Source organism: Lipotes vexillifer, unplaced genomic scaffold (genome assembly GCF_000442215.2).
Source record: "Lipotes vexillifer unplaced genomic scaffold, Lipotes_vexillifer_v1.1 scaffold817, whole genome shotgun sequence".
NCBI lineage: Eukaryota > Metazoa > Chordata > Mammalia > Artiodactyla > Lipotidae > Lipotes > Lipotes vexillifer.
The window spans coordinates 54,243-80,853 of NW_006799071.1; the positions used below are offsets into that span (position 1 = coordinate 54,243).

A 26,611-nucleotide genomic window follows, 5' to 3' on the forward strand; every position below is an offset into this window, starting at 1 on the left:
AGCGGCTGTAAATACAGATGAAGCTTCGCTCGCTCGCCTGCCACTCACCTGCTGCTGTGTGGCCCGATTCCTAACAGGCCACGAACCAGTACTGCTCCATTGCCTGTGGATTGGGAACCCCTGTTCTGTAAGATGCCTCACCAGCAATTAAATGTTTGGTCCAGAAATGACAGATGTAACCTCTACTTACAACTGCTTGGTCAAAACCAGACACATGATCCAATCTAACAACAAAAGGGCCAATAAATACTATCCCAGAATCACCAGAAGGTGGAGAACTGAAAACATTTAGCAAACAACACTCATGATTACCACATAAACATTTAGCTTGTTACCACATTTTTCTTACTACAGATAATGCCACAAAAAACATTCTTGTTTAAAAAAATTTTATGTACATGTACAGGTATATCTATATTATAACTTCTTAGAGTGGAACCGCTGGTCAGAAAACATGTCCATTTCAATTTAGATAGATATTACTAAATTTCCCCCAAAAGGTTTTTCTTTTTTAAAATTTACATTTCTTTAATAATGACTATACGTACTTGAGAACCTTTTCATGTGTTTATATGCCAAATTCATTTTTACTTTTAAATCTCATCTACATGAGATTTAATCTTTAAATGAGTAAGGTAAATATGCAGCTTCCTTTGCTTTCTCCAAATGGCCAGAGAATTAGTTCTTCCAACACAAGCAATCTATTTCCCTCTCCAGTGGTTGGGAAATATCATATATGAATTGAACATTTGCATTTGAGTCTATTTTCTAAATTACCATTATGTGACATTAATCCATCTCCAGTGCCAATGCCACACCATTTTAATTACTAAAATTTTATAATACATTTGATAATCTACTAGAGTTAGGCCATATTAATTATCCTCTTTTTCAAACTTTGGTTATTCATGTATATTATTTAATTAATTTTCTCAAAATTTTATACTAGCTTATCTAGTTCCATAAAATACTATTGTTATTTTTATTAAGGGTTCATAAATACAGACAATTTTCATTTTTAAAAAATTAGTAATTTTATCAAAACAGAGAGTATATACATTTTCCTATGTTCAACTCTTCTTTTGTACTTACTCTCAGTTGTTTCACAGTTTTCTTTAGTTTTACACACTTTTATTACTTTACTCCTATGTAATTTCTTTTTGCTGTTGTTATTATTGTTACTTTTGCAAATAAGCTCTTTCTTTCACTACATATTATTTACAGTTGAAATAAATATCTTCAGTATTTAAACTGGGTACATTTTGCTTTAAGGTTTTTGAGAAGCACACAAGCTCTTTGATTTGTGTCCATTTAATCAGAAGATTGGTTTGACTTTGTAAGTTCCCTGGCTGAAGACAGCAGCATTGTCACTGCAGACAAAGCACAGATGTGACCGAAATGCTGAGAGTCCTATTTTCTACTGTGTTCTCCAGAGACAATACTGGGCAAATCGATCTCTCTAGAATAGGTGACTGAATGTTTCATGTGCAGAAAAAGCTAAAAGGATCAAGCATAAGTGGAATGTCAATATTTCAGACATTTAACTTCAGCCTGAATGTTACTGGATTTATACATACATATGTGTGTGTGTGTGTATATATATATATATATATATATATATATATATATATATATATACACATATTATATGTGTATATATTTACATACACACATATGTATCTCCAAACATTGATTCACTTTAATAAATACTTTTAATAGTCTTCACATTGTAAATCTTAGTTGAATCTCAAATTCTACCTCATTTGGAAGTCTGCTCTCCAAGAATAGACTTATTTTTAATGGTAATTCATTTTATTACATCAGTAGTATTTGGACCTAAAATCTCTGATGCCTTGTAACATTTATTCAGAGTGAGACATGCAATCACAGAATTTTAGAACTAAAAAAAAAAGATACATTCATCTTTTAGAACATTTTTTCTCAACCATGGTGAAGAATTAGGGGAATTACACAGGGGAGATTTTTTAAAATAGTGTCACTTCTGTTTCCCCATGACCTTAATTCCCTGCCCACAAATGACAGTCACTGTTTAGTGAGACGCTGTGTGTCATTACGCAAGTGTGGCATGGAAAATAAAGGAAGGGGTAGGGAGGTTCTCAACCACTTCTCCTGGGATTATATAGCAAAAGAAAGTAAGACCTGGGAGCAGAGTGATCTTCTTGGCATCACAGTACTGATGGCAGTAAGCACAGTACTTCTCCCTTGACTGCCCACTCCTTCCACTCTATCACACCCGTATTCAATAATGTTAGGAAAGATGGGATAACCAGAATCAGAGTTACCAAAAGGTTTTTCTGGTACCTCTTGCTTCTCACCAACACATACCATGAACAAAATTAACTACTCTCTCCTCTGTGTTCCTAAAGTACTGTTCATAAAGCTAGTGCAGCTCATAAGTGCTAATACAGAACAATCTAATATGTGTTTTATGTTTTATGCATGGCCCAGCCAGATTATGAGATCCATTACAGAAGGATACAAAGCATATTCATTTTTGTCTTCCCAGTGTCTAACACAGTTCCTTCCATATACTTATATTCACCAAATATTTCTGGAATTAAATTTAACCCATGGCTATACTCAAGAATCATATTAAGGCTTGAGTACAAATGACTCAAATATATCATAAACTATTACATTATAAAGTTCAGTTTAAATTGCATTTTTGAAGATCTCTCTGCAGGCTCTTCTAATTAATTCATGACATTTTTCAAAGTATACTAAATCACAAGGAATTATTTCCATTAATTGCTTTGACTACTCTCTTCCTTTCATGAAAACATTAATCTTCACATCTTTACATCTTTACTCTGATATCTTTTATAAAGAACCAATTCATCTTATGTTAAATTTCAAAACCATCTTAATTCCATCAACACCTTTTGCACTGCACAATATAAACATAATGCTCCTCTTCTTTTTCAGATGTAGTATGATTATTAATTTATTAATTATATTATTGCAAATGTACATAGATATGTAAATACCTAACACTGGGAGAAAACAATGCACACTGAGCCATTTCAGAGGTTATCCCTAAGGAGTAAAATGAAAACAAGCACAGGGAATCAAAAAAGACTTTAATGTGTGCCCTGTGTGTCTTCATGGACTGAACCTTTCAGCCTGGGACCAGAAAATAAAGACAAGCAGCCAGGAGGACAGAAAGAGAAAATAGCAGTCATGGCTCCTGACAGAGCTCATGAGGCTTAGCTGCACATCTAGAGTTCTCTTTCTGATTGAACAGACTCGAGTGGATTTATCCAAAGAACCTGTCAAAGTCTGTAGTTGACGGTGCACTTCTCTTAGCTGGAATGGCACATCTCTTCACCCCCTACATCTCTACTGCCATCTTATGTCTCTAAACATATAACTTCCTACTATCATAGTAAACGGAACATGGAAAACTTAAGCTAATAAAAGCCCCCCTACTTCCCCAATTTCACATTCTAGTTAAGAGTATAAAGGCAGAAAACCTATATTATACGTACCCTGTTCAAAGCCGCTAGGACCAATTTGTGAATATCATTCCTGAAACACTGTTTTTTAACCATATTTAGCTTATGCTGATATTCAGTATCTTCTCTGGATTCTTCTGGGATGCCTAAATGCAAAAATAAACAAATAAACAAATGTTTTTCTCATAAAGATTTGGGCTAAATAGATTGTCACTTATTAGGAATGATTATAATTAACCCAACAGTACATATATATGTTATACCTTTTTCTAATCCATGGTTCCTTACCAAAGAAATAACTCTTAGCATTAAGAAATTTCTAAAAACAGTTCATCACTGAATGTAAAATAAATACAGTGTGTGCGGATGTTCACTGAATTTAAAGTAGCAAGAAGTTACTATGGTGGAGGAATTTTCTGGAACAATCTCTTTTTTGTATGAATAGGCTGTACTCATTACAAGAAGCTAGAAGATGTTTATGCAACAATGGACAACTTGAGAAAAGATCAAAGTTACTTGGACTACAACATAAAAAGGTCAGATATGAAATGTAGACATAAAAGAGCAGCTGGAATAACAGTGGGAAAAAAAAGGTTTTAGTTTCAGCATTATAATGGTAAAGAGCATATAGTTTTATTAGAAGTCCTCTAAGGCTGTATAAAAGTATTAAGTAACTTAAAGAAAACATATTCTTTATTCAGCTACATTGTAGCTGAACTAACCCAAAACTGTTGTTAAAACAGGAAGTCAAAAAATGTTGGTTATACAATAGAACATATAAGTAAAATTATTATGAATAAATAACGCTTCTAAAACCTATGACTATAGAAATAATTATTAATAAACAATTCCTTCTAACCTTTCACTTCAATAATTTGTATTAACACAAACTATAAGTTGACTACATATAACTTTTCATTTACTTAACAAACATCTGAATGCCAACTACATGCAAGGGATTTTGCTACATGCTGAGAATACCACAGTGAATATGGCAGGCATGATTTTCACCCTCCTAGAACTTTCAGTCTTCATTTTAAAATTTATTGAAACAGGTCCTGACATTCACTACAGCTGTATGACCTTCGATAAGTTACTTAAACTCTCATTGTCTCATTTTCAGTGACCAAGATCACATTAATTGCTGAAGCTGCCCATTATATCACAAGCAGATGTGACCATTAAAAGCAGTCCTGTTGAGAAGGAAAATCTTCATGCCATATGTAAGGAGACTTATTAAATGTCTTTCTTATGTTAAGACCAAATGAATATTCCCAAAAGTTCATCTCTGGTCTTTGTTATATCACTTGAGGTTCTACTATCCAGAATGGATATAATTTCCTTTCCACATAATAGTCCTTTAAATTGTTTGAACTGCAAACTTTTTGAAGGCAGGATCCATAATCTAATCATCTCCAGGTTACCAAGAGTTCCAAGCATAGTGCTTTACGTATAACAGTTGTTCCACATACACTTATTGCACAAATGTGTCTTTAAAAAGCACCCACTCTGATTCAGGCTGCACAGGGTGAAAACATGGCTCCGTTACGTAAGCTGTGACCTTAAAATCTCTATATCTTATGCCTCAGTTTCATCATCTGTGATATGGGGTGGAAAAGTAGAATCTGCCTTATGGGTTGCTACAAGAATTTTTAAAGTTTATATACATAAAGTACTTTGAATAATGCCTTACACATTTGTTACTAACTATAAATGAGTGAATTTTAATAGCTTTCATAACCTCCTGCATTATCTCCTCTCCAAATTGAATTCAGCTTCTCTTATTGTTCTTAAGGATGTGGTTTTATATTCATAATCACTTTCCTCTATACACTTCCCAATATGCATATGTCCTTTCCTAAAGAATTTTTTCCTCTAGAACTGACACTAAATCAAGAAAGAACAAGTCAAATGATATTTTATTAAAATAAGTAGGCCTTTATTATTATTTTTTAAAGCAACAGGCTCAATCACTTCAATAAGTTACTGTTATAAAAAAGAGGAGGAAGTGAACAGTACCAGATTGAAAGAAACTTAAGAGACATAATACTAGCTGCAATATGTGGCCCTGAATTAAATTATACACATTTGCTATAATGCACATCTTTGTTACAATTAATAATCTGAATGTGGTCTAGTTAATAAAATTAATACCTGTACATCTAAACATAAGTACCTGCTTCAGCATGTCAAAACCAGAATCATATTCAACCTCAAAACTACTGGCGTACTGATATTCTAGTTACTCACTGACATACAGAATGATATAATATAGAATGATAAAGTATAGTATGGTATAGTTACAGCATGGTAGAGTATGGTATCGTGTGGTATGGTATGGTAATATAGTAGGTTAGCATAGAGTGAAGTAGATGGTTAAGCCTTTACCTAATAGAGAAATGTATTTATATGTTGATATGCTTATAAAATATGTCTATTAATATGTTTCCATACATAAAGTACCACCATAAAGTTATAAAATTATTTTCAAGGGTACCTGTTTAATACACCTAAACATTATTATAAAAAAAAACATTTAAGTACATCATTTCATACATCTAAATTATTACTATCAATGTCACTTCAGGCTCAATCTCAGAACAATAAAAGAAAAGAAATTCTACATTCAAAACTTATTTTTGAACTAAAAGAATGTTATTAACTAACAGATGATTCATAATGTCTTTTGGTTATCTTTAAAACTCAAATCCACTCTCAAAAGAAGAAGGTTGACACCTTTAAGGGTAATCAAAAGGAATTTGTTTTGTTTTTTACAATCTACGAAGTTTAAAAGAATTCACAATAATATTTTCAAGCAAAACTATGTCTGTTAAATTATATCTCTAAAGTTGTGTGATGACTGTGAATGGGACATCATGATTCAATTCAAAATTTATTGAATAGCTATTTTTGTTCAAGTTACCAGGGGGTTAAAAAAAAAAAAAAAAGGCATGACTAAAGAAAGCCCTCTCCTTGAAAAAATCTATACTCTTATACAGAGAATACTCTTATACTCAGAAACATAAAATACCAATATGACTACAGATAATGGTAGATTTAGGAAGATTTCATTTAAAAAGGACCCAAAACACTGGGCTTCAAAAGAATTGGGACTTTTACAGAGCAAAATAATAATAACATCCCTGATATTCAGTAGTCAGAAAGTCACGCCAAATGTACCTCCTAAACATCTCCCACATCCATCCTCTCCTCTCTTTTCTTTGCTGGGCCCCCACCATGTCTCACCTATCACAGCCTCCAGCCTAATCTCCCTGCAGGAGGTTCCCCTCCCGTCAATCATTCTCCACACCACAGTGCTACTGTTATAAATTGCAGATTTGGTTATGACACTGCAATTTTGAAACACCTTAAATAAATTTGAATTGACTTGTGCTAAAAAAAAGCACAAATTGCTCAGTGTTGTGTTCAAGGCCCTTCCCTCTCAGCCTCTGCCTGTCCTTCCACATTTATCCCCAGGACTGCTTTCCTCACATACCATGCTCCACTCACCCCACACCATGAGCACTTTCTCTTTCTGCTTGAAATGTCCTTCCTGGCCTTTTTACCAGGTCAGCCTTATTCACCCGTCAGGTTCAAATATCACAATCTCTGGCCTACTCTTTTGAATAAATTATCTGTGCCTCCATCAATACTCTCATAGCCTTTTATAATATATATATGTATAATAGCTCCTCGCAACTGTCTGGTAATTAACTATCTGTCTACCTCTAGGCTCCTATAAATAGTACAGTCATGTCTTGTTTTACTTGTCTTTCAGACCTTTGCAGTCATCACAATATATAGAACATAAGAGGCACTTAATAACTACATGCTGAATGAATGGGGGAGCAGTTGTTTTAAATGGGCTTTGGAGGACAAATAAGGTCATAAAAGATGTAAGCAGGAAGTAAATGTGGGGAGGATGGACACTATTGTGGCTCATGAGTAAAAGCTACATGGTTATATTTGAGAAAGATTAATTGAACTGCATAGTAAAAGAAGGACTGGAAAGAGGCAAAAGAGGAAGTGTGAAAATTAGTTGGGTATTATTATAATTCAGACAGGAAAAAAACAAACAAAAAAACTTGGACTTGGTAAGGTCAACAGAAATAGAAAAGAAATAGCAGAGATGACACTCTCCTTGGAGGTAAAGCTCCACACTATGTTGCAGTTATTTTTTCTGGAAATAAATTATTGATGTTTCTTATTAAATTTTAATCTAAATTTATCTGACTCTTCCACATCATCATTTTCCCTCTATTTTAATTTTTGGGCTAGTGAAAAGATTACATTTGGTTGGCAGAAACTGGTCCTTTAATTTTTGCCTAGAAAGTTGATATTTCATGAAAAGTCAAAAAATCCACTTAAAATGACATCTCTTCCCACAATCAATTATGTAACTTACCCGGAACTATAAAATGTAAAATAGCTCGAAGTGCCTCCAGCTGCACTGATACTGACGTCTCATGACTTCTCATAACTGTTATTATTTTGGGGGCCACTGCTGCCATTGTATCCAGGGAAGTGTTACTAGAGATAAAATATTGAATTGCTTATTAAGAGTACAACCTGATTCCAATACAAACACCAATTTGAAACAAGTACGAGAAAACAGAACTCTTTTATCAGAAAAGGCTGATGTGAATTCGGCAGTATGAGTATACACAATTTAAATTCTAATTTATTTTAACTTTGACGTCAAGAAGTTAAATTTACAGTAAACTGGGAATTCTTTTATTTAGTTTCCCAGAACTAACAACTTCCTTCTGATCTATACATGGGTCACTGGCAGCAAGCCTGGAAAGTAGGTGTTATTATTTGCATTTTCCAGGTACAGAATTTAGGCTGACAGAGGTTAAACATCAAGGTCCTATCACTGGAATGTGACAGAGCCAGAGCTGGAATGCAAACTCTGACTGCCAAGTCCAGAGAGCTGTTTATTGTATAACTACCTGCCTCTTCCAGATTAACACCACTAGACTTCTTATATGGTATTCTTAACTATTTTTTGCATTAAGTCTTGGTTTCTCTAAGGTATTTTAGCTATACTTTCTTTTACATATAAATAAATGTAGATTTCAGTAGGTCCTACAAACTTTAATAGAGGCAACCCTTGCTTTACACAGTGTCCTACTGACTAAAACTTCTGCATATCATAACTGTGTCCTCACTTCACGTGGGTCTGTGGTTACTGACATATAGTCCCTTTTTTCCACTTTAAAGTCCCAGGTTAAACACATCCCCTCTTTGTAGCCTCTCTCCTTTGGTCACCCTAGCTTGGTTCACCAAGACCCTACGATTTTACAAATCCTGCCATTGAATTATCACACTGTATTGTAATTATCTGTTTATAAATTAGTCTCCCCAACTAGACAGGGAGATTTTTAAGGGCAGGCACATTGTCATAGTTAACTTTGAATCCCCAGGACTGGAAATTTACACATTTAATATATGAGAAAACAGCCAGAAACATTAATTGTCCAGAATGTACAAAAAACCTGTCAGTTATTCCACTGCATTTTTGCCTCATATATAAAGGTTCACACACTGCCAGGACCATAAAAATCACAATTTAAGGTAAACTTAAAAATAACAATTAGAAGCCATATCCTGATTTTATCTTTTATACCTTTCACATAACGCAATAATCTGAAAAACTGTTTAAGGTTTTGTTCTATATAACTGCCATTTTTCAAAACATAGTCAACACCAAGCATTAAGCACAAAAGCAAACCTTCAACGTATTTCTACTTTATCATCCCTTTCAATATGTAGATAAAATAAGTCTATGTATCACTGACATGAAATTATATTGCAAAATGTTTCACTCTTCAAATGCCTTGTTTTTCCTTTTATTCTTAAAATTATGCTCAAAATATTGATATTCTACCTGGTCCAATTAATATATTCTACATAAATTCAGAAATATGTATTACCTTCCTTCAAAAAGATGATTTAGCATTTTACAGCCACTTTCAGCCACTTCAGGAGAATGTATATGCTTCTGCATTAATTCCAATACATTCAGATATATTCCTTTTGATAACAGGATCTTTCTGAAATTAACTACAAGATTTTTTAAATGTTACTTGTATAAATGAAAGCACATTCTCATAATTTTGCAAAAAGACACATACTATTAAAATAATCCAACTTCTTAGGAAAGTATTTAAACTACATATTTAATTTATATTTCATTGGCAACTTAAAGATTATTAATTTTTTTAATTTAAAATATATACCATTTCCAATTTTTACACATTTATTACCATTTGTTGAGGTTTTAGTATTAAAGTCTCATTCACAGAGTAAACTAGTAGAATGTAACCATCATCCATGTGAAGAGTATTTTTTGCAGAAATGCATTTTAAAATAATGTCCTCCAAAATAAGAAAGTTAAATTTCATTCTAATATTTAAAACAACTTCCTAAAATAACCATACTTATATAGAGCTAAGGCTCACTAGTGAGTTGGGAATAAGTTATAGATGTGTGAAGATACTGAGCATTCTATTGGCTCTTGGGGGATACAGGAAGTGGGGCTGAAACCAGGCTGGGTTGCCCTCAGCCTTGAGCTACCTTCTCCATTTACCCCAGTGGACTGTACAAACATTATCATTTCTATGTGTGCCATGATATGCAAAGTGATGAAAAGCACTCATAGAGAACAAAAATAATTACACACTTTCACAGAATAATGCCAAAGCTTAAGAAACACATAGATTGCTTTAAAACTGATTGCATATTATATGTGGAAAAGTAATTATATCCCAGCAATAATTATTACAAAATAATTTTCCTCTTCATAATAAACTTTCTTCACCAAATGCAAATCCAGTGTCTTAAAGTTTCCATATTGTCTTAAAGTTTCTATATAAGTATCACTTATCTTGAAACCTCTATATAAATATCAATTCCAACATTATACACTATATTTCAACACTTTGAAGGTGGCAGGAAATGAAACTTTTAAAGCTTTAAGTACTATTTTGAAAAAATAAGATATGCATCTCAAATTGGGAAAAAAAGAAAAGATCAGACAAAACTCAGAAATAAGTGGAAGTGATATATGCATTCTAAATCACTGGCAAAAATCTGAAAACTAACACCTTTTAAAGACATCCTGAATAGCACACATTAAAATATAATAAGAAGTTGGTTATTCAAGTGTTGGTGAGGATATGGATAAAAGGGAATGTAAAATAGTACAGCCACTATGGAAAAAAGTATGGAGATTCCTCAAAAAAATTAAGACTAGAACTATCATATGATCCAGGTATCCCACTTCTGGATATTTATCCAAAAAATGTGAAACTCCACTAATTTGAAAAGATATATGCATCCCTATGTTCTTCACAGCATTATTTATAATATCCAAGATATGGAAACAACCTAAGTGCCCATCAACCAATGAATGCATAAAGAAGATATGACATACATATATGGTGGAATACTACTCAGTCATAAAAAAAGATGAAATCTTGTCATTTGCACCAACATGGATGGACCTTGGAGGTATTATGCTAAGTGAAATAAGTCAAATGGAGAAAGACAAATACCGTATGATTTCACTCACACGTGGAATATAAAAAAATAAATAAATGAACAAACCAAACAAAAACAGAGTACTAGTGGTTACCAGAGGGGAGAGGGGCCAGGGAGTGTGAAATGTATAAAGGGGATGAACTGTATGGTGATGGATGGAAACTACATTTTTGGTGGTGAGCACACTGTAGTATATACAAAAGTAGAAATATAACGTTGCACACATGAAACTTACAATGTTATAAACTAATGTTAGCCCAATAAAAAATTTTTAATGATTTTAATTAATTAATTTAAAAAAGAATTTGGTCGTTTTGCTCAGTCAAATCAGAAGTTTTAATAGCGCCTCCTAAAATGGCTAAATTCCAGCCGAGGAAATACTTTAAATTACAGAACTTATTCTAGACCAGCAGTTCCCACACTTCAGAGTACATGAGAATCCCCTGGGTGACTTGTTAAAAGAGATTGCTGGGTTCCACCTACAGAGTTTATGATTCATTGGGTCTATATGGCACCCTAGAAATTACATTTTTAACAAGTTCCCAAATGATGTTTCTGGTCCAGAGACCACACTATCACTGTCTTGGACATTAACTCAATTTGAGACTTGAAAATTAAGAGTAGAAATTCCATCGTACAGTACACATTGGAGAAAAAATTATAGCATGAAGTCACTTTAGAGTTTATAGAAGACTTTACACACCTTATCTCATCTACCAGCTATCTACACAATACTCATGACTTCTTCCACTCCATTTTAGCAGTAAATTATCTGCTTTACAAGACCAATATGCAAAACTCCCTCCAGGCCTTCACTTCAATAGTCACCTTCTTTCCTCACTGCCTAGTCACAATTTCATCACCTCTGAACCGTAATATGTATACTGCTTCTTTGCTTCGTATTTTTTTCTTAGTTACCTCACATATCATATATGCCAATTAGCCTTTTTATTTATCTTCCCCACTAGAGTGTAAGCTTCATGAGCCTGGGATTTCTATTTATCTGCTGTGTCTCAAGTGCCTAAGGTTCAATAAATATTAATTTGATTAATTAATTAAATGAAGAAAATGTTACACAAGATGCTTGAAACTTCACTTGGTTACCACCATCACAAAACCCAGTTTTTCTGGCCAAGAATCCAGTCATTTTTTCTAGAAAACTATACCCAGCCCTACACATGCAATGTTCCCAAGTGTGTTTCAATGACAAGTTGCCCATGGAGATTGGTGAACAAGCTACTTAAGCTCTTAATACTCTCATAAGGCAGAACTCCAAGGACTATACAAAGGGATCTGAAGAAAGTTAACATGGCAAGTGACCAAGAACAAAGAAGTAAGAAAGCAGAAAGAGCAGAGAACTGATTCTGAACAAAGAAACCAAGGTTAACTCCAAATGTAACTAATCCTGAGACACCATAATAAGAGTCAGCCCAGGGACTGATCAAAATTGCAGAGATCAGGGCTTCCCTGGTGGCACAGTGGTTGGGCGTCCGCCTGCCGACGCAGAGGACACGGGTTTGTGCCCCGGTCTGGGAAGATCCCATATGCCACGGAGCGGCTGGGCCCGTGAGCCATGGCTGCTGGGCCTGCGTGTCCGGAGCCTGTGCTCCGCAACGGGAGAGGCCACGGCAGTGAGAGGCCCGTGTATCGCAAAAAAAAAAAAAAAAAAAAAAAATTGCAGAGATCAAGATTCTTCCCAGGGAAGACCCTGAGCTCACCTCGTCCCGTGGGCATACCAAAATTACAACTATTTACAGAGCAACTATCTATGAGAATGATCTGGAGACTAGCAGAAAAGATATTCCACAACTAAAGACATGAAAGAAGAACCACAATGAGATGACAGGAGGGGTGTAGAATGTGATATAGTCAAGACCCACACTCCCGGATAAGGGACCAACAAACAGGAGGATAATCACAATTGCAGAAGTTCTCCTCATGCAGCAAGGGGTCCAAGCCCCTCATTGGTCTCTCCAGCCTGGGGGTACTGCACTGGGAAGATGAGCCCCCAGAATATCAGGCTTTGAAAGCCACTGGGGCTTGTATAGTGGGAGAGCAAGAGGGCTGTAGGAAAGAGATTCCACTCTTAAAGAGTGCATGCGAAGTCTCACACACTTGAAGACCCAGCACACAGTAAATTGAAAAGAGCCTGGGTCAGACCCACTTGCTCATCTTTGAGAGTCTCCCAGAGAGGCAGAAGGTAACTGGGACTCCCCCTGGGCACAAAGATGCTGCTGACAGCCATTTTGGGTAGTGTATTCTACCACGAGGACATTGGTGCTGACAAGTACCATTTTGGAGTTCTCCATCTAGCCAATTAGCACTAGGATTCAGCTGCACCCATCAGCAGGTTGGCACTAGTCCTGGGAACCCCTCAGGCCCATAGTCAGCTGCCACGGGATTCTCAGGCACACAGCCAGCCACCCAGGGACCTGGCACTGCCAACCAGCAGGTCAGCAACAGCTCCAAAACCCTAAGCTCTGCAGTCAACTGCCCCAAGACCTCCCAGGCCTGAAGTCAGCCTGCCAGGACCCAGCACCCCCCATCAGTGGGCTAGAACCAGTCCCAGAAATCCCCAGACTGTGCAGTCAGCCACGCCATGATCCAGCCTTGGCCACCAGAGACCTGCAGCTTCTGCATAGGAGGTTCAGGCGGCCAACCAGCCAGAAACTGGCCCCGCCTACCTGAGCACCCATAGTAGTTGGACTCACCACAACAGAAGAGCCCACTCAGACCACACAGGGGGCACCCCTAGAAGATATAGCTCTGTTAACCAGAGGGGAGTGTACTCCTAGATCTAATAATATGTTCCTATGTAAGGACACTTCTCCAAGATCAGGAAACATAATCAACCCACCTAAACATACAAATAAAAACAAAAAATTAGGCAAAATGAGACAACAAAGGAATATGTTCCAAATGAAGGAACAAGATAAAATCTCAGAAGAATTAAGCCAAGTGGAGATATGCAATCTACCAGATAAAGCATTCAAGGTAATGATCAAAAAGATGCTCAACAGGGCTTCCCTCATGGCGCAGTGGTTGAGAGTCTGCCTGCCAATGCAAGGGACATGGGTTCGTGCCCCGGTCCGGGAAGATCCCACATGCCGCGGAGCAGCTGGGCCCATGAGCCATGGCCGCTGAGCCTGTGTATCCGGAGCCTGTGCTCCACAACAGGAGAGGCTACAACAGTGAGAGGCCCCCGTACCACAAAAAAAAAAAAAAAAAAAAAAGGTGCTCAACAAACTCAGGAGAAGAAAGGATGACTGCAGTGAGTTTAACAAAGAGTTAGAAAATATAAAGAATTAAAGAGATGAAGAATACAAAAATTGAAATGAAAATTACACTACAAGGATTCAACAGTAGATTAGATGATACAGAGGAATAGATCAGTGAACTGGAAAACAGTGTAGTTTGTGAAAAATAACACGAGCTGAACAAAAAAAAAAAAAGGAAAAAAAACTGTAAAATATGAGTTCAATTTAAGAGAACTCTGAGACAACATCAAGCATACTAACATTCTCATATAGAGACCCCAGAAGGAGAAGAGAGAGAGAAAATGGCAGAGAAATTATTTGAAGTGACAATAGCTGAAAACTTCCCTAAACTGGGAAAGGAATAGATATCCAGGTCCAGAAAGCACAGAGAGTCCCAAACAAGATCAACAGATCAAGGTCCATAAAAAGACATATTGTAATTAAAATGGAAAAAATTGAAGATAAGGAGAGAATATTAAAGCAAAAGAGAAGCAACTAGTTATATACAAAGGAACTCCCATAAGACTGTCAGCTTAAATTCTGCAGAACAGAAGGGAGTAGCAGGATATATTCAAAATGATAAAAGGAAAAAATACTCTACCCAGCAAGGCTATCATTCATTTGAAGGAGAGATAGAGTTTTACAGACTAGCAAAAGCTAAGAGTTCAGCACCACTATGCTGTACAAGAAATGTTAAAGAGATGTCTCTGGTGGAAAAAAGAAGACCACAACTAGAAAAATAAAATTTATGAAAGGATAAATCTCATTGGTAAAGGCAAATAAAGTAAAGGTAGTAGATCAACCACTTATAAAACTAGTAGGAAGGTTAAAATAAAAAAGTAGTAAAATCATCTATGCCCACAGTAAATAGGTAAGGGATTCTTACAAAACAAAAAGATGCAAAATATTATGTAAAAAACACTGAATGTGGAGAGAGTAGTAAAAATGCAGGGATATTAAAATGCTTTCAAAGTTAAGAGATCATCTTCTCAAGAAAGTAACATTGGAAAAAAGAAAAATACAACAGATTAATGTTTTATATGTGTGTATGTGTGTGTATATATATATATATAATATATATATAGGAATATATACTCATAATAACAAAATAAATCCATATTTGATCAATAAATGAGAAATAAAAAGTTAAGAGATCAACTTAAAATAATTTTATACACACACACACCCCTCACAGTAACCGTGAACCAAAAATCTATAATAGATACATACTGAAAAAAAGAAAATAATCCAAACATAACACTAAAGGATAGTCATCAAATCATAAGAGAAAGGAACAAAAGAAAAAGGAACAAAAAAGAACTACAAAACAAAGCACCCATAAACAAACAGCAGTAAGCACACACCATAAATAATTACTTTAAATGTAAAGGGACTAAATATTCCAACCAAAAGACAGAGAGTATCTGAACGAATAATAAAACAAAATCTACCTATATGCTACCTACAAGAGACTCACTTCAGATCTAAAGACACAAACAGACTGAAAGTGAGAGGATGAAAACAGGTATTCCATGCAAATGGAAAAGAAAAGAAAGCTGGAGTAGCAATACTTATATCAGACAAAATAGACTTTAAACAATGACTGTAACAAATGACAAGGAAGGACATTACATAGTGATAAAGGGATCAATCCAGCAAGAAGATATAACAATTATAAATACATATGCACGCAACATAGGAACACCTGAATACATAAAGCAAATATTAACAAACATACAGAAAGAAATTGACAGCAACATAATAATACTAGGGAACTTTAACACTCAATTTACATCAATGGACAGATCATTCAGACAGAAAATCAATATGAAAACACTGGCCTTAAAAGACACAATGAATCTGATGGACTTAATAGATGTGTGTGTGTGTGTGTGTGTGTGTGTGTGTGTGTGTGTGTGTGTGTATATCCTTTCTATCCAAAAGCAGCAAAATACATATTTCTTTCAAGTGCACATGGAACATTGTCCAGGACAGATCACAGGCTAGGCCACCAAACAAGTCTCAATAAATTTAAAAAGACTGAAATCATATCAAGCATCTTTTCCTACCGTAATGTTATGGGACTAGAAATAAACTTGAAGAAAAAAACTGCAAAAAAACACAAATATGTGCAGGCTAAACAATATGTACTAAACAACCAATGGGTCACTGAAGAAATCAAAGCAGAAATCTAAAAAATACCTGGAAATAAATGAAAACACAAAGAAAAGAACCCAAATTCTATGGGATGCAAGCAGAAGTAGTTCTAAAAGGGAATTATATAGGAATACAAGCATACCTCACAAAACAAGAAAAATCTCAAATAAACAACCTAACCTTATATCTAAAGGACCACAAAAAGAAGAACAAACAAAACCCAAAATTAGTAGAAGGAAAGAAATCATAAAGATCAGAGAAGAAATAAGTGAAACACAGACTAAAAAATCAATAGAGAAGATCAATAAAACTTAGAGCTGGTACTCTGAAAAGATAAACATAATTGATAAACTGTTAGCCAGACTCATCAAGAATAAAAAAAGAGACAGAGAGAGAGGACCTGGCCCAAATCAATAAAATCATAAATAAAAAAGAAGTTACAATCGAAACCAAAGAAATATAAAGAATCATAAGAGATTACTACAATTATATGGCTATAAAAAGGACAACCTAGAAGAAAAGGACAAATTCCTAGAAATGTACAATCTCCCAAGACTGAACCAGGAAGAAATAGAAAATACAAACAGACTGATTACCAGTAATGAAATTGAATCAGTAAAAAAAACAAATAAACAAAAAAAAAACACTCCCAACAAACAAAAGTCCAGGACCAGACAGCTTCAGAGATGAATTCTACCAAACACTTAAAGAAGAGTAAATGCCCCTACTTCTCAAACTATTCTAAAAAATTGAAGGGAAAAGAATGCTTCTGAACCTGTTCTACAAGGCCAGCACCACCCTGCTACAAAAACCAAAGATACCACAAAAGAAAATTACAGGCCAGTATAACTGATGAACATAAATGCAGAAATCCTCAACAAAATATTAGCAAACTGAATTCAACAGTACATTTAAGGAATCATACACCACGGTTTATCCTAGGGATGTAAAGATGGCTCAATATTCACAAATCAGTCAATGTGATATACCACATTAACAAACTGAAGAAAAAAACAGCATACGATCACCTCAACAGATGCAGAAAAAGCTTTTGACAAAATTTAATATCAATTTATGATAAAAACTCTGAACAAAGTGAGTTTAGAGAGAACATATCTCAACATAATAATGGCCTTATATGAAAAACCTATAGCCAATATCATACTCAATGGGGAAAAGCTGAAGCATTTCCTCTAAGATCAGGAACAAGACAAGGATGCCCACTTCTGTCATGTTATTCAATACTGTATTTGAAGTCCTAGCCACACAAGACAAAGAAATATAGGGAATCCAAATTGGAGAGGAAGATGTAAAACCATCACTGTTTGCAGATGACATGATATATATAAAGAAAATCCTAAAGATGCCACCAAAAAAGTATTAGAAATAATAAATGAACTTAGTAAAGTTGCAGGTACAAAATTGAAATGCAGAAATACATTGTGCTCCTATACACACAATGAGAACGAACTATCAGAAAGGGAAATTAAGAAAACAATCCCATATACAATTGCATCAGAAATAAATCTAACTACGGATATAAAAGACCTATACTCAGAAAACTATAGATACTAATGAAAGAAAATGAAGATGACACAAACAAATGAAAAGCTATTCTGTGCTCATAGATTGGAAGAATTAATACTGTTAAAATGACCAAACTACCCCAGGCAATCTACAGATTCAAAGCAATCCCTATCAAAATACCAATGGCATTTTTCACAGAACTAGAACAAACCATTCTAAGATTTTTATGGAAACACAAAATACACCAAATATCCAAAACAATCTTAAAAAGAAGAACAAAACTGGAGGCATCATGCTCCCTGATTTCAAACTAATAGTAAACAAAACAGTATGATACTGGCAAAACAAACAAACAAACAAACAAACACATAGCTCAATGGAACGGACTAGAGAGTCCAAAAATGTACCCACACTTATATGTTCATTTACTCTCCAACAAAGGATGCAGGAATATACAATGGGGTAAACACAGCCTCTTCCATAAATGGTGTTAGGAAACCTGGACAGCTACATACAAAAGAATCAAGCTGGACTTCCTTTTCACAGGATATACAAAAATAAACTCAAAATAGATTAAAGAATTAAATGGAAGACCTGAAACCATAAAACTCCTAAAAGAAAACATAAGCAGTATGCTCTTTGACAACGATCTTAGCAATATGTTTTTCGATCTCTCTCCTCAGACAAGGGAATCAAAAGTAAAAATGAACAAATGGGACTGCATCGAACTAAAAAGCTTTTGCCCAGTAAAGGAAACTATCAACAAAATGAAACGGCCACCTACTGAATGGGAGAAGATATTTGCAAATGATATATCTAATAAGGGGTTCATATTCAAAATATACAAAGAACTTATACAACCCAACATCAGAAAAACAAATAACAAGACTAAAATATGGGCAGATGACCCTAATAAACATTTTTCAAAGAAGACTTAAGGATGGCCAACACACACATGAAAAGATGCTCAACATTACTAATCATCAGGGAAAGGCAAATCAAAACCATAATGATTTATCACCTCACAACTATCAGAATGGCTATCATCAAAAAGACCACAAATAACAAATGTTGGTGAGGATGTGCAGAGAAGCGAACCCTCATGAACTGTTGGTAGAATGCAAACTGGTGCAGGCACTATGGAAAACAGTATGGAGATACCTCAAAAAATTAAAAATAGAACTACCATATGATCCAGCAATTCCACTCCTGGCTATTTATCCAAAGAAAACAAAAATGCTAATTCAAAAAGATATATGCTCATACTAAGTGAAGTAAGCCAGACAGAGAAAGATAAATATCATATGATATCACTTATATGAGGAATCTAAAAAAATGATCCAGATGAAGAAAGACAAATATCATATGATATCACTTATATATGAGGAATCTAAAAAAAATTATACAAATGAACTTATTTACAAAAAAGAAATAGATTCACAGACACAGAAAACAAACTTATAGTTACCAAATGGGGGGAAGGGATAAATTGGGAGTTTGGGATTAAAATATACACACTACTATATATAAAATAGATAACCAACAAGGACCTACTATATAGCACAGGGAACTATACTCAGTATCTTGTAATAACCTATAACAGAAGAGAATGTAAAAAAAGAATACAAATATTTACATATTACAAAGTGAATCACTTTGCTGTACACCTGAAGCTAACACAACATTGTAAATCAACTATATTCCAATAATTTTTTTTTAAAAAGAAAAAATATATATATGCACCCCTATGTTCATTGTAGCATTATTCACAATAGCCAAAATATGGAAGCAACCTAACTGCCCATAGATACATTAATGGAAGATGTGAATATTACTGAGCCATGAAAAAAAGTAAAATCTTGCCACTTGCAGCAACATGATGGACCTAGGGGGTTAGACTAAGTGAAATAAGTAGGAGAAAGACAAATATCCTATGATTTCACATATATGTGGAATGTAAAAAGGAAAAGAAGTGAACGAACAATGAAACAAACAGACTCATAGATACAGCAAACAAAATGGTGGTTGCCAGAGCAGAGAACAGTGGGGGATAAGTGAAAGAGGGGGAGGGAACTTAAGAGGTACAAACTTCCTGTTACATAATAAAGGAGTCATAGGGATGGAACATATAGCATGGGAAATATAGTCTATAATAACGTAATATCTTTGTATAATGACAGATGATAACTAGGCTTACCATGCTGCTCATTTTGTAGTGTATAGAAATATAAAATCACTATGTTGTGTACCTGGAACTAACAGAGTGTTGCAGGTCAATTATATTTCAAAAACAGAATCATAGAAAAAGAGGAATTTGTGGTTACCAAAAGCTGGGGGAGGGGTGGAAGGGGGGATTGGATGAAAGTGGTGAAAAGGTACAAACTCCCATTTATAAGATAAATAAATACTAGGGCTATAATGTACAACATGATTAATATAAGTAACACTGCTGTGTGTTATATATGAAAGTTGTTAAGAGAGTTAATCCTAAGAGTTCTCATCACAAGGAAAACCTTTCTTCTTTTATTTTGTATCCATATGAGATGATGGATGTTCACTGAACTCATTGTACTAATAATTTCATAATGCTGTACACCTTAAACTTATACAATGCTTTATGTCAATTATATCTCAATAAAAATGAAGAAAAAAGCACAAGAAAAAATATTTTAAAAAGTAAAAACGGTACATCTTCCAACCTAAATACCACCGTCTTGCATGGAGCAGGATAAGCTTTCATCAGGGGAAACAACAATGGTTCCACCTAATCAGAGCATGTGACATCTACTGGGCCACTTTAAGCTACTTATGAACTGAACCACCAGTTTAAAAAAGGAGCTACTCTCCTGGCTGATGTTACTGATCCAATTACCAAGGGGAGACAGGTTACTGCTACACAATGGTGGTGAGGAAGACTGTCTGAGATCCAAGGTAATCTCTAGCAGCCTCTTGATACCTGCATCCCCAACAGTAAAAGTGAATTGAAAACTACAGCAACCAACACACTACTATAATATATAAAATAAGTAACCAACAAGTACCTACTGTATAGCACAGGGAACTATACTCAATATTTTGTAATCACCTATAAGGGGAAATAATCTGAAAAAGAATATATGTATGTATAACTGAAACACTGTGCTGTACACCTGAAACTAACACAACATTGTAAATCAACTATACTTCAATAAAAATTTAAAAAAACAAATTCAAAAAAAAGAAAGAAAGAAAACTACAGCAACCAAAAAAAAGCAGTATGACTGAGGATTTTGACTTTTCATGGATGAAGGTTTGGGTCACTCCAGAACCAAGAGCAACTGAAGTTCTGGCGGAGGACATGGGAAATATGGAATGAGGAGATGAAAACAGAAACTATAGATACTAACTAAATATATATACATATACACATACACACACACCAACTATGACCTGGTGACCAATTACAGAAATGAGTACTACTATAGTAGCTTTAGCTAATGTCTCCAGGATTCTTACATGTATGTGTCAATATGTATAAAGTAATCCTTTTTTTAAAAAAACAACAAAAAAAAGAAGCAGTTTAAATCTCATAAAATCATGGTTGTTTTGTTGACATATCAAAGATTTCCAGGGAGTTAACTACAGCACCAACACAATGTGGTTTGTACATGGTAAGGGTTTGTCTCCTCTCTAAGGGGCCTCACACAAAAAAAAGCCAAAGCCAGTGCTCATTTTCAAGAGTGAGATCCCCATGCAGATCTCTGCACAGTAGAGGATGGGAGACTCAAGAAGAGCAGTTTCCTTTTCTGCCACTCCTGCTCTGCCTCATTATCCCTTGAAGGCAACCCCTGGCTATCTCTCAGGGCTCTTGCCAGCCCAAGCCTCTTATGATGGTCTTTTCAGTGCCATCAGAGAGGTAGAGCGAGAAAGGAGGAAAACAAAGAAGTGATTTTTCTCTTGATTTGACTTAAAGAATAGTGTAAGGAAACATGCATGAGGAGGTTTCTTTATTCTTTTCACTCTAACCAGGTTCTCTACTAAAAGCTGATGCTAACACTGGTCTTATTTTCAAGCTTTCAGTGTTTTTCTCTATTTTTCTCCGTCCAAAAATATCCTTCAAGAGCTGCCAAGTCCCAATGCCTTTATGATGAATTTTCTCCCAAGATTTTCTGGCAGTATTTCCTGTTTATAAGGGCAGGAATCAGAGCAGCCTGAGCCTTAATTTTAAACCTCAAGTGTTCTTCCAAAGATATAACAGCCATTTTTCTCTCCTTAATAATGCAAACCTATAAGATTTACATGTAAAGGACTATTTTTTTAAATTTTTATAATGGACAATTTTAGCAGATTTTATAATGGTGAATATGTCTCCACCCATTGCATTCCTAATAAAATAACAAGAAGAGTGTATAAAGGAAACTGGGGGAAAAAAGTGACCACTTGGCGATTATTATAGGTATCCAAAAAAAATACCACTGGACACAAGCTAAAAGCCCATCAACAAGAAACTAGACTATAAAATAGGGAATAGGCATACATTGGGAAACTACACAACCATTAAAAACAATAATGTGAGAATTTACATTTATCAACACAAAAAAGAAATGTAAAATTTGTTTATAAAAAATTATATGATCCCATTTCTCCAAAAAATATAAAGCATATTGTATATGCCATGTGTAAGTACATACATAGAAGTCCAGAAGAACATCAAAATGTTATTTTCTTCTTTATCCTTTTACCTATATATCAATGTATCTATATATTAAATGTATATTTACATATTTGAAGTTTTTACAATATATTGCTTTTATAATTTAAAAAATACCACAAAACGTGTTTCTTTTTATTAAAAAATATGGTGTATCTCTTACCATTTTGTTCTAACAGAGTCGACAATGCATTTGCAGATGCCTGGAAGACTTCTTTTGATGAAGAATGCATCAGCATCGAGAGCATCACTTCCCTGTGAGCTGGGAACCTTTCACAAATTCAACCACAATATGAATAGTAATCTCTTTAATAATTAGCTCAAATATTCACTTACTGTTATCTAATCTCTCTAACAACAAATAAGGGCAGATAAACAATATTTTATGCCACCTCTACTCACAGGAGTGAATTACAGTTAAACAGTTTTGAATTTAAAAGTTATATTCAAATCCATGAACTACTAATAAAGTAGTATTTCTGTTTCTTCAAAGTAGATAAGCAGTAGACGGACAAAGTAAAAGACTCAGCAGATATATAAAGAGGTGCTAAGGGTAAAAAGATTAAGTGAGAAAAAGAAGATGATGTAAGCAAGAAATGAAAAATTAAAAGTCATAATGAAGCAAAGTGAAATTTTTAATGTAGAGCATAAATATGTTTTAATGATGTATTTATTTTAATGATCTCCTATGGATTTTGAGGAATTAGTGTCTATGAACTGAAATTTATAAACTGCAACATGAACCAACCTTATCCTAATTTCTTTAAAAGATTGCTCAAAGCAGATTAGAAGGCTGGTTTAACATATAGTTTTCAAAATTTACTGTTTCCATTCAAAAGAGATGTTTAAATAAATAGCATCTGTGTCATTAATTCCCTTCTGATTGGCAGTAGAACACTCTGCTGACAGGCTGTCAGGATTTGAGATGCAGAATATTACTATTTAAATTTCCAAGGTAAGTCATTCAAAATTTAAAATCCAGAGGATATGCCAACAGTAAAAATCTAAGCAGTTGCTCATGGACATGAAACAAATCTGATATACTCAGAACTCGTGTATCTGTGGGAGAGATGACTGGTCTTATGAGGTTTAAATGGTGCTCCCATAGAAAGCATCCTCAAGAGCTGACAGCTACAAATAACCCTCTCAAGAGAAAAGAGTTCAACACTGCTACACCAAGTGGGGAATCACTATAGGAGGCTTCTAAGCACATCTAATTCCTGATATTGACAACCTGCTGGCTAGTAACCACAACAGAAAAGGTCACAGATTCCTCTCCGATTTCTATCACTTGAGATTAATTAATATGGCATTTTAAATGATTAGCCAGAAAATTGAAAGGTTCTTTCTTGATGATTCATAATTTACTGAATGACTCTTGATTCTAAATCTCTCAGTAATAACTCTCAAACAAACCACCTTTTACTAACTGTCCAAGACAATGAGATCAAAATATATATCCACAAGTATTTTGTGGCAACACTTAAAACATAAATGCCTACATCAAAAATATTTCAAACAATAAAAATTTCAGTTATGGTATTTCATGTGGATTGATTAAAACTATGACTGAAATTTTCTATCATATAGAGTCAAAACTACTGACTGGCCATCTTCATCTCCAATCTTCTCATGTAAACTGTTTTGGTACATAAGGAGATTATTCAGGGCCCAACATGCAGCCTCCTGGATTAGGGAAGGAAAAAGAGAAAACTGTCAAAAAATAAATTATTGAACAAACAATTTTGAAAGACTATAAAATTTATGAAAGCGTCTAACCTGCACATGCTTGTTCTTTCTATGCCACGTTAATGCTTTGTAGCAGGCTTCCAGCCAAAACAATTTATCTTCTTCTTCATCATCATTCTCCTGATTCTCATTCTTTTCCTCTAAGTCTTGATTTAAGAAAATGGTCTCAGCTTGGAAAAAATGTAAACATGTAACTTACTTACAGTTTGAATGACCAACTCTAAGTCTGTATATTGAAACATTATCAACAGAGTGAGGTATTCTTTAGTAGTGGCCCTGGTTAATTAAAAGACCTTTTTAATATATTACACACTTCATCATACTGCTATCCCATCTAGATAAATTACCAGATGAGCAAGAGGGTACCAAACAAAACTAATAGGCTAGAGGAAGATTAATTAAGGAAGTTAACTGCTAATAATAAAGCTAAATCAAGGATGTATTTACTGATATCTGAACTGGGAAGGATGTACTTACCACAACAGTTAGTTCCCTTTAAAGTATCGTCTATTGGACAATGAGTTACATTAAGACAGAAAAGGCATTTAAGGGTTCCTTCTCCACATATGACTTTCTTGTTATAATGTTAATATTCAAGATCAAATGCACCTGTAAGAATTTCCTTGTTAGTTAAGTTACTTACTGAGGAGAGCTAAACAGCTGAGTGCTGCGATCTGTAATGCTGCATTCTCTGAATACTGCTGCACAGCTTTCACCACAAACTCATGTACCTCGTTTAATACCAGGATATTAAAAAAATTACCTGAAAGTTAAGTGAGATATTAGTGGAAATTCTTATCCATGGAACTTAAATTACCTTTCATCACATAACAGTATTTAAATCAACAAATTTGAGTAGTGATGACTATTCTTAATGACATTAAAACATATATTTACTTTAATTAAAATAGCTTAAGAGGATTGCATAAAGTATTGAAAATTTATTTTATGCACTCATTCAATTATCTTGCTTAGACAACGGAACTGACTGGGCAAAAAAAAAATTAAATGTTTGAGTTATATTAACTTGTGTTCATTGACTCCCTCTCATGTCATCATCATATTAAAACAATGAGGTATCTGTTATTCATGACACTACAATATTGAGTGTACAAAATAGCTTAATTTTCCTGCCTTCTAAAAGATGGGGGAAAAAACCTTCCTTGTCATTAAATGCTTTTGCTGAAACAGCCTTCTTTCACTTAAAGACTAGTGCTCAGAAAACCCATTGGCACACTTATCATTACCTGATCTTGTCTATGATAATCTTAGAAGAAAAATATGAGAATAATTTTACTACCTCTAACCCAACCCAGGAAGACATCCCTTACATTTTTATACTCATTCTTCTCATAATCATATAGAAATCTAAATCCTTATAAGGAAAACACTTGTAAATGACAGTCCAAAAATATGTGCCTCCTTCCACTTAGCTTCTCTGTAACTCATTAACAGTCACCAAGTTTCGTTCTAGGAGTAAGAATGAAACTCCTAGTTAGCTATATGTGTAATTAGATGATCCCTGAGACACACAGCCAGAAAAGATTCTATACCATGAAAAGCCTAAAGCCCACACTAAATATTAATCAAGGCTTCAAAATCAAAAGGCAGATTAACTAGGGGTAGCTCTTCTTTATCAACATCTTTTTATGCTCATGCCTCTTCCACATTCACCCATTAAGCTGACATACTCCCCAGCCCTTAGTGGTCTCTCATCTTGGAGGGTCATTTCAAAAAGGGTTCTTTCCTACTTTTACCAGCTTATCTAAACTTGGGCTGTCTCACCTCCTTTTCCCTAGTATTATTCCCATGCCACTGCCAACAGCTGCCCTACCACTGAAAACTGTATGACTCTGAGCAAACATCAGTGAAACTGGCCTTATCTTATTTTCATTTATATTTAATTTATGTGAAAACATATAGTAAATTATATAAGGCCTTTAAATGCATTAACCCCATAACTGAATTTCATAATTTGACAAAATGCTTAGTATTTATTTACTGACTTTGGGTTTTTATTTTAATTATGAGGAAGAAGTAAAAAGTTTTATTCAGCTTCTTTGAAACAGTAACAGGGACAATAAATTCTCTAGTCACTAAGAAAGCACCTTTAACTAAAGATCAATTTGAGGAAATTTGCTGCTGGTCCAGTGGTTAAGACTCTGCACTGTCACTGCCAAGGGCCTGGGTTTAATCCCTGGTCAGGGAAC

The 26,611-nt window shown here is 34.6% G+C and overlaps 1 protein-coding gene across 1 annotated transcript in view; it reads right to left on the bottom strand.

Moving 5' to 3' along the window:
• The window catches only part of LRRK2 (leucine rich repeat kinase 2), a gene marked incomplete at its 3' end in the record, with an annotated part of 100,374 nt that overhangs the window by 53,264 nt on the left and 20,499 nt on the right, over nt 1–26,611 (bottom strand). Inside the window, exons 8-14 of the mRNA XM_007471478.1 lie at nt 25,045–25,164; nt 24,432–24,571; nt 24,259–24,338; nt 22,816–22,922; nt 9,413–9,542; nt 7,882–8,006; nt 3,510–3,622 (exon numbers count right to left, since the gene is read on the bottom strand). Coding sequence (XP_007471540.1) covers nt 3,510–3,622; nt 7,882–8,006; nt 9,413–9,542; nt 22,816–22,922; nt 24,259–24,338; nt 24,432–24,571; nt 25,045–25,164 — 815 coding nt within the window. The remainder of the gene's footprint in view (nt 1–3,509; nt 3,623–7,881; nt 8,007–9,412; nt 9,543–22,815; nt 22,923–24,258; nt 24,339–24,431; nt 24,572–25,044; nt 25,165–26,611) is intronic.